We start from the raw sequence: 9893 nt of genomic DNA, 5'->3' as shown, positions 1-9893 counted from the left end.
GTGGGTGAACGTGTGTGTGAATGTGGGTGAACGTGTGTGTGAATGTGGGTGAACGTGTGTGTGAACGTGGGTGAACGTGTGTGTGTGTGTGTGTGTGAACGTGTGTGTGTGTGTGTGTGTGAACATTTGTGTGTGCCCTTAGGATCCCATTAGGATCAAAGTCTGTTCTAATTGCCTTTGTGTCGGCGGGTCTCTGCACTAATAAAAGGCAACCCGATGCAGGTGCATGAGAATGTGCCAGCTTAGGCGCTGCCTTATCATTAGCCCACTTTAGAGGTGTGCTGCCCTTTTTGTGCCACCACAGGGAGCAATTGATGAATGAAGATTGGGGGAGTGGTAGGAGGAAGGAGGAGGAATGGTGGTGTTGTTTAATGTTCAGATAATTACATCCCTATATATGTGTTTGATGGTCTCGAGTCTAGACCAACCAAAAGGTGTGTGGGTCTTTGAAACTTTGTAGGGGTTTTGCACTTCTATGCGTATGTGTGCATTGTATTGTACACAGGCTCGTCGGCAGAATTTTGGAAATATTCCAATTGTAAGTCTACTAGTCTGTCAAAGAGTTTCTCTACATGATGAAGGGTGTTTTCAAGAGCGTTACTTCACCGGGACTACATTGAGTTGGGAAATTTAGTTTTGTATTTATTCAATAATGTAATTGATCATTTTTCGTAAAATTTAAAACATTCTAAAAACTCACCATGTATAACTTTAAATTATGAAATGTAAATGACACGATGCAAGAAACACATACTGAGGACATGACCCTCTTTGTCCTCAGCGGTAGCCACAGTCCTGATCTGTTCTGATCAAAAGCACTGTAACTGCGTATGAATCAGTCTCATGCATTTGTCAATTAGCTGAATTTCAAAATATATCAATTTCCTTTATCGGCATGAAAGGTAACCAACATTTTGGGATGTGCTCACGTTTGGTTTCACCTCCACCAATAGTGATTTTTCAACCCATGTGTTTCTTGCCCTGTTTAAGCAAATGTTGCTACGTCCTCAAGTCTTCGTGATGCCTTTGGTGACTGAAACATAATCATAGCTGATGGGAATGATGGACAAAAATAACCTTGAAATGTTCTTTTAAATTTCTTTTACCACGTTTTCCTGTCTATACAATTTCAAGAACTCACTCAGATCTGACATTGTGGTCAGGAAAGTGTTTCTCACATTTAGTGGTATCCTTGGTGTAGACGGTTCATTATAGTGTTTGTACAATCTTTATCGGTTAAAAAACCATTTCATTGAAGCTGGAGGACAAACACATGGCAGTGTATACGTGCACTTGTGGATTATGTGTTTCACACATGCAATGTGTGTTTCCTGGCAGACAACTCTGTAGTGTGTGACGAAGGCTTAAGGAGTGCGTACGTGTGTGTGTGTGTGTGTGTGTGTGTGTGTTTTGTGCTCTTGAGGATTTTGGAGATGTTTTTCACCTTTTAGGAAGGGAGCCTCAGGGTGAAATGAGGGGGTGACAGAGGGCTGTGAAGTTATTCAACAGATGTTACACCTGTTCACCATATAGCACCCGCACGCACACACTTGGTCCCTCTACTTCAGTTTGTCCAAACTCCATTTATACATGAAAAAGAAGTTTACAAAAAAAATATTCTGCTTTACTCCTTTAAAACTATATTTTTCTCAACTTATATTTATAAGTGCACATGATATATGTTTCCCATAATATCCTTACATAAGAGGCATGTTTTCTGTCAGACATATGCTTTACATTTCGAGCCCGTTAACATTATAATGATGCTGTGTGTTAATCAAGGAACAATGACGTCAATTTGGACTCTTTATCTCATTGTAAAGTCAGCATAAACTACATACAACCAGAATATGTCTGCAAGAAATACAAACTGTCCCTTCTTTCTGTTCCACTTTTGCCTTTTTGTGACGCTCTTTCACCCTGCCGTCCTCCCTTCTCTCCCTTAAATCACCTCTCTCCAGGATGTGTGTGTCGGAGTGCCCCAGTGGCTTTTTCCGTGATGATAGGAAGCGCTGCAAGAAGTGCTCCTCGTTGTGTGAGACCTGCGTTGGTAGCCGTAGCGACCAGTGCACCACATGCAGGACTGGTTTCCACCTCAATGAGGGCTCCAACACGTGTGGCGCCAACTGTGGCGACGGCTTCTACCTCGACCATGGTACGTTTCACCGGTGGCCAAACGGACTCTGCAATGTACAAACTCTAAAGTAATGAGTGCACACATGATGGCACAACCTGCAGTCAAGGACGTGTTTCAGAACTTTTTCATTGTTCCTTAGTCCCACCTTGGGGATTTGCAATCAGACTTCAAAATTGTTTTCTCTTTTGCATCTGTTTCAGTGTATACGATGTTAAAACAATATTAAAATGCCAATTACAATTTGTTAGAGCCAAAAGTGGTGTCTTCAAATTTGCAGTTTTGTGTAACTGACACTGTCTAAAATCAAAAAGCAGAACATATTCACAGTTGAGAAGCTAGAACTACCAAATTCTTTGCATTTCTTAAATAACAAATAATTGATCATTAACGTCACTAATTCATTTTCTTTTGATTGACCCCAGTTCTCTTGAAAGGCAATGTAAACGTGTAAAAGTTATTTTAATGGAAATGTGTGTGTGACCTGTCCATATACCTCCTCCACCCTGTAATGATTTTCAGATTCCTGAAAATCTCACCAACAATCCTCACTTACTCTGTTTCCTCCCCCTCACTTCTGACCACATGACTTCCCAAACAGAACCGTAATGGCTGTGTACATGAGCAAGGTTTATTGGAAATGTAGAAATATCAGTTTTCATTAATAGTCATAGTCTACTCTGTGGTTTCCCATAATGGTAAAACATATTATTCATGAATGTTTTTCGCAATCCTCGTCGCTGTTGACAGCAGAGTTGTTCATGTGCATTGTGATAAAGTGTGTCATTGCCTTTAGTCTTCCTTTTGAAATATTCATCTACATTCCTATCCTCCCTCACCAACACACAATCCTCTTTTTCATCCCAGCAGCTTTAGCCTTTTGACATCTCTGCTCTTCCCCCTGCCGTCTGTCCTCCTGTTTTGTTCATCTTCACCTTCTTCTACTTATTCTCTCTCCCGTTCTCACTTGTCTTCATCATTCACTTCACCCATTATCTTCCTCTTCATTATTGTCTTCTTCCTCTGCTCCCTTTCTTCATTTTAAATGTAGCCAGACTTCTGGTTCCTATTAGCCATGGTGTGACCGGCTCACCTGGTGTCTTTCAGATTCCAACATTTGCCGGAGATGTCCAGAGAACTGTAAGAAGTGCACCACCTCCAACATCTGCACAGAATGTAAACCTGGGATGAGGTAAACTGGGAGTCATGCAGATTGATCATTGATCATTTCACAGGAAGTGATTTCCGTCTTGCTTTGTCTGTTGCTGCAAAACATGTGAATATACACCTTATAACCTGCAGTGTTTCGATTGTAATGGTATAGTTAGAAATGCTGCAACCACAACAAAATGATTGCTTTTCCTCTTAACTGCCGCAGAACCAGATTGAAGGATTTGTTTCACATTTCACCACTCCCAATGACGGCAGACTTTTTGGCCCACCTTCAAGCAATTACAAAATGCTTTTATCCAAAACACTCGCAATTTGTTTCTCATGATGACAGCGAGTTAATGTGCAAGTTGCTGGCCTAACAATGGGGAGCAACTTGGGATTCAGTGTCTTGCCCCAGGAAGGACGGCATGTGGAGCCGGGGATCGAACTCCCTGAGCTACAGCTGCCCTCAATGTTCCCCATAAGTATGAACAGTGTGGTTTCAGTTGCAGCTCATCTAAACACATTTTTAGTAAATTACATAAAAAGATATTAGCAACATGGTGTCTATGTGACTATGGGGCTCTGTGCTTGGAAAAGCCTTTAACAATCAATATAATCTGCTATGAAACCTGCTGGTATTAATCACAGCTTGTTCATATGAAGATCTACCATTACAGTCAGTCCTCTGTTGTACTAGTATAAATAGCTCAGGTTTTGTCTTTTTGCATTCATTTGGCTTCAATGTCAGTATTGTGGTTTCAGGATAAAAGCCTTTTGTGTTCATCCACTCCGACGCTGCAGGAATACCCGACAGTGTAGCTAATTTAGTCCAGCACATTGTGTTTCGCTGTGGTTTGAATTTGCAGCATGAACCAATGAAATCAGGGCTTCCCAACTGTTCTCCTCTTAGGACACAAACTGAGTAACCAGAGTTTCATCCTGTGACCCAAGTTTATTAAAGCCCACATACACTCATGTAATGCGGAGACCCACAAGAAGTGGAGCTGTTGTCTATTTTGGGTTGTGGTCTTCACTCTGATCTAAGCAATTTAGTTATTTATGCAGACATGTTGCAGTTCATTTTCTGGCCACTTCCACAGCTTCAAACAACCCCAACTACGCTTGACCTGACAAAGGATTGGGCATTTCAAAGTGCTCAAATTCCTGATAGGTCATGAAGGAAACACTTGTGAAGCACTTAAAAAATGTTGCGGTCTTGAACCCAGCTTTAAGTGTTCAGTGTAGCCAGAGGTGGAGGTGGGGACACTAGTAAGCCATAATTTCCTCTGAATGCCAGCGAGACTACAGTAAGACACATGCTCACACACGCACACGCACACACACTCCCAACAGTCTCCCATTCAGTACACCATTCATGGTCGGTTAGGAGACGAGGAGAAAGAGAGGACCAGACGAGATCGTTTCTGGGAAACGTTAACACAGACCAGCTGTTTTTCAGTTTACTGCGGCAAGCTCACCAACCTGTCCTCAGTTTATAACTGACTTTATAACCTGTGAACCTACTTCCTAATTGACTTCTATCCCTGTATCTGGCATCTGGAAAAATCTCTTGTATGATATTTATTCAAAACAACAAATTCCCTTTGATTACAGTTGAATCTAGAAAATTAAATATTCCTGTTCATCTGTGAAATAGTGGACTGGGCCAGCAGCTAATGTGTACACCCATAATGATATCACCGGTGCTGGAGTTTTTTTTACTTCTAATTCTTCCTAAATATTTGCCCAGTAAGAAACTTTTAAAGAAAGTTGCTCTATAACAGATGGCTTTTAACAGGCAAACTTTAACTCATTTTCAGCAAACAGTTTGGATATGAGAGTTGCTTTCACACATTTTACTTTTCTGAAACTCACTTGTGCTACCACCTGAATGGATTTTATGTTTATTATTTTCCTGGTATTCACTATAAAGGTATGAGTGTTTGTGTTTTTTTTCTTTTTCTCTTCCTAGTCTTCAAGGAAACAAGTGTCAGATGACCTGTGACCCGGGGACTTATTACAATGGCCACAGACGGAATTGTGAGCCCTGTCATCGGGCCTGTGCCACCTGCGCAGGTAGGAAGTCATACGATTGATTAGAATGACCTTTATTATGTGTGTCAGCGTGTCTCTGTAATATCCTAACAATACACCTGAAATGTGTGTCTGTGTTTTTCAGGCACAGGTATAGAGGCTTGCTCAAAGTGTGCAGATGGCTACTTACTTGAGGACTGGCGGTGTGTGCTAACGTGCAGCACTGGCTACTACCTGTCAGAGCAGACCTCAGACAACGGGCAGGTGCAGAGGTCCTGTAAGAAGTGAGTCAGCACACCTGCCAACACCTCTTCACCACCGTGAACTTGTGGCTGTCCAGTCTACAAAGATTTTAAAAACAAGAAAATGAAGCGCTTTAGCCAGCGAAGTGCAAAGTTCCTAACTTTTTCTTGCACTACTTGTTCTCTCTGCAGTGCCATGCACAGGGACATATTTTTGAAACATGTATTAACATGTTTTAATAAATAACTGACTGATTTAGTTTACGTTCTATGTTTAAATCTGAATCCTGTGTGGAAATAATGTTACAGTAGGATCCATATAATCTGCTGCTGACTAATTTAAAGTGAAGAAATATTCTATCTTTGGTTATTTCCTCCACCATTAATTAGCCATTGCAACTATGTCCAGCAGCTCCACTCAATTTTTAGCCGACGTGAAGGCACGCAGTCAGAAATCAGAAAGCCATATAAATGTTTTCCCTTAGAATTTACGATATTTTTCAGAACAGAACAGAATGCATCCACAAGCACTTGGACAGAAAGTGTTCAAATTCATTTCATCAGACATTATTTAAAAAAGTAAATCAACCAAAATCAACCAAGCATATGTTTTTGTCTCACCCTGTCCTATTCTGTCCCCAAAAAATGCTGTTAGCCAGTTCCCAGTGCTATTTAGCAGCGTAACTACCTCAACAAGAGGTGAAGGTAACGCTTCAACAGCTACTCGCCAACAATGTAGCTGGCCGCGCTTGGCCGTTTTGTTGCTTTTGTTGCTCGTAGTGTGAACACAGTTTCACTGTTGCAACTTATATGATTTGATGATATTGATGATATATTTGCTGACTGTTTGCTGACTTCCTTGCCTTCTATCAGACCCACAGTCAAACTCGGATATCTTGTCTGCTTTTTTATCATTCCTTGATGTTAACTTGCCTTCTTGATTTGTCTTTCTCCCACCTTGACTTTGTACCTTACTTGATTTCCTAATTCTCTGTCATCTCCTAGTCAGATGATTTCCTAATAAATGTTGCCCCATATTCACACCACTAAATGTGATAACTGTGTTTACGATATTTTTCTATCAAGTCTCTGTTCACTTGTTTAGACCTTCCGATTCTTTGCAAACACTGCTCACCAACACACACTGAAAGGGCCAAAGCAATGAACTACAGCGTATAAATGAAATCCATACATTTGTTTAAGCAGATAGTATTAAGTTTTGTGTTAAAGTTGATTACATAAATGCAAATACATGCATAAAAATGTTCCCTGTCCTGTGGATTTTATTTTTTTTGGTAGGTCTGCTCTTTTGTCTCTCGTTGTGTTCACACATTTCTACAGTTTATGATGCACACCATGACATAATATATGCAGGAACAATCATACATGTTTTAATGTCGACTGACACAAATGGCTTTGCAGTTGATATTTACACAAAATCGGATAAAACTGTATGTAATGCTAGCTCGCACGTCTAAAATAAGACGTCTAATACTGCAACAAGGTGTTTTGATTAGATTTTCGGCTTTGTTATTGGATTCTGCGTCACTCAGTTTCATTGTAGTTCAGGGGTTTGAGTGTATATTAGAGAGCAGCAAATTGGAAATAAATCACTATACGGGCGAAAACTAGTGAAAGATGGATGTATGTGAGCATGTACTGTGCCGCATAGACTGGTATCTAAATCTTTATACACCCATCGACAGGTGTGACCATAGCTGCTACGAGTGCTCGGGGCCCGGTGAGCGGAACTGCAGCAGCTGTGTCAGTGGTTACAATCTGGAGGCAGGAGCCTGTGTGGTCAGCACCATCTGCAAAGATGGTGAGTTTGACAGCTTTTTTTTATCTGCAAGATGGCCTCAATGTGTTTATTTCATACTTCTTGCGTTGCCTCTCGCAGGCAGCGTTTAGTCATAAAGCATACTAGTATGGTCCAGAGTGAAAACTCTGAAAAGGCTTAAACCAGCAAGAGCATTGATTTGGACAGATTCACAGCAGAAAAAATACTTTACAGTGCAATTGGCTTCACAACAGTGTTTTACAGAATAATTGCATAAGTACATATATTGTGGTCTAAACAATCCCAGCCAATCAAAGAGCCAAAGGCCTCAGAGGTGCACATGTACATCTCAACTCTCCCTCAGACTCTTTTGCGTTCCAAGATTAATTCAATTAGTATGTCCCACAGGATATGAAACTCTATTAAGTAAAAGCTAAGGATTTACCAATGACCTTATTTATAATTTGTTTGCTTGGTACTAACTTCTTGAATCAGACTGCCTGAAAGCAGGAGGGCAGTCTGTCCTTGCTTTTGCCTTTTGTGCTTTATCTAAAGGTCTCATTCATGTTTTACATATTACTAATATAATATCTCTCTGGCACTACAAGCTCGCTCACTCACTTTTGTTTTTGTAATGTAAACTCACTCTGTTCTTGGTTGTCCGTACTTTGTGACACTGCTTTGTCTGAAAGGTTTCTTGAACCATCTGTACATACACCCTAACCCTCCGTGTTCCATATAATCTGCTCATCTACAATCATTTTCTGATTTTGACTTGCTCTTTGCTTGCATTTTCTTTATTTCATTGCTGTACTTTATGGTCTAGTCTTTCCTTTATGGTATTTTCTTTTCCTTTGGCTTACGATTCTTGTAGTGTAAATATTCCCATTTCTCACTAACTGGCTGAGGTGATGGTCTGATTATGAGGCTTCGACAGCAGTGTGTGAGTTGCTGGTCTAGCCATGATCTTCTAGTTAAAATGAACCCATGGCCAAAAAGTCTTCCAGCCTTTGATGAGATGAAGCTCTGAGGATAATGTGTTTACTGTGAGACCTTTCTGTTGATGATGAGTACTTTACTTAAAGTGCACACTCAGTCTGTTTCAAACCTTCCTAAACCAAAGCTCAAAAGTGGCTGGTACGTTTAAATGCTGTTGATAAATGAAATAATTGGCTTACAGTTTTTGCAGACTGGTGGTCCACTTTACTTTTTTTTTTCAATACACCAAGTTGTGAATTTCGAAAATCTTCAAATTGCTAATTGTGTGACGTTTGTTTTCTCTCTCTCTCTCTCTCTCTCTGTTTTTATTTTATTTATTTTTTCTTCTCTCCCGACGTGGATCCAATCTCTCCACTGGACAACAATCATTTTCCACCTTGATGAACATCACCTGTGATTGGATCAAAAAACTCTTCCTGTCACCTGAACCCTCTCCTGACCAATCACACTGCTCTACCTGCCATTCAATCATTTTTAATGGTTCTGCCCTGTGTGTGTTTCCACATGCATTTATATGTGTATGTGCATGTTCCCCCTCCTCCCCTCCTTCCAAACTCCCCTTACATCTCTTCTTCCTGGTCTGTGGAAAGCAAATGAAGAATCTTGGGCGGAAGGCAGTTTCTGCGTGCTCGTTAAAAAGAACAATCTTTGCCAGAGGAAAGTGCTGCAGCAACTGTGCTGCAGAACGTGCTCGCAAAAGGGTTGACAGGACGTACTTGATGGGCGTAAAGGGAGTGCGGGGGGGGATGTGGGGGCACAGGGGGCACCCCTCCTTCTCAACCCCCCCCTGCCCACTCATTCACAGTCACATAATTTATAAGAGAATCTGTGCCTCTTAAAGGGACTGCATCAGAGGTGCGATGACAGGACTACAACAAACCTACCTTTTTTTCTGTACTGGGACACACACATGTGGTCAGGGTGTAAAATGACTGGGACTTATTTCAAGAACAAACAAGCAAATGAAAACAAACAAAAGAATAAAAGTGTCGGTATTTTGTGACCAAAGCATCGATGCCAAAATAATTGAACCTTCTTCTTTTTTTTTGCCAGTGTAGGAAGCATAGTTTAAAACAGGAGCCACTCAGCCTGTGAATCTCTGAATACGTCTGTGTGCATTTTTATTTTGGCTCCTCTTCCTCCTCTCTTTCCAGTGTTAACGATAAACAGATGGAAAGTGAATATACAGTAGGAAAGGCCCTGGTTTTTCTGCCTGTAAATATACGTCAAAGAAAAAAAAAGAAGCTCACTCAGTAATGTGAAAATGATGTCTGTCTGGGCTGACTTTGGCTGTGTAGATGGAAGACAAATTCACACACTCACATACACACAAAGAAACATATGTACCACACACATAGACTACTAAACATGAACTCAGACACATAAATCAACCACCACTTAAAGTTAGATACTACAGTGTCACCGTATTTCAAGACTGATGCACGTTACTAACCAAAATTACCTAATTTCATTTATTGAAAAACATAAACCTGCCCTGAATAGTGTGTGTGTGTGTGTGTGTGTGTGTGTGTGTGTGTGTGTGTGTGTG

At 40.8% G+C, this 9893-nt stretch overlaps 1 protein-coding gene across 1 annotated transcript in view; it reads left to right on the top strand.

Annotated features, from left to right (window-relative positions):
- The window catches only part of pcsk5b (proprotein convertase subtilisin/kexin type 5b), a 49385-nt gene extending 39500 nt beyond the window's left edge, over positions 1-9885 (top strand). The window contains exons 14-19 of the mRNA XM_031856686.1: positions 1962-2155; positions 3242-3326; positions 5262-5365; positions 5469-5607; positions 7272-7387; positions 8935-9885. Coding sequence (XP_031712546.1) covers positions 1962-2155; positions 3242-3326; positions 5262-5365; positions 5469-5607; positions 7272-7387; positions 8935-9050 — 754 coding nt within the window. The 3' untranslated portion in view covers positions 9051-9885. The remainder of the gene's footprint in view (positions 1-1961; positions 2156-3241; positions 3327-5261; positions 5366-5468; positions 5608-7271; positions 7388-8934) is intronic.
- Positions 9886-9893: the final 8 nt, after the last annotated feature.

This window comes from Anarrhichthys ocellatus, unplaced genomic scaffold, assembly GCF_004355925.1.
Source record: "Anarrhichthys ocellatus isolate YVR2014 unplaced genomic scaffold, GSC_Weel_1.0 scaffold17, whole genome shotgun sequence".
In the NCBI taxonomy this organism is placed as follows: domain Eukaryota; kingdom Metazoa; phylum Chordata; class Actinopteri; order Perciformes; family Anarhichadidae; genus Anarrhichthys; species Anarrhichthys ocellatus.
The sequence above is the reverse complement of the archived record's forward strand: the minus strand, read 5'-3'. Positions and strand labels throughout refer to the sequence as shown.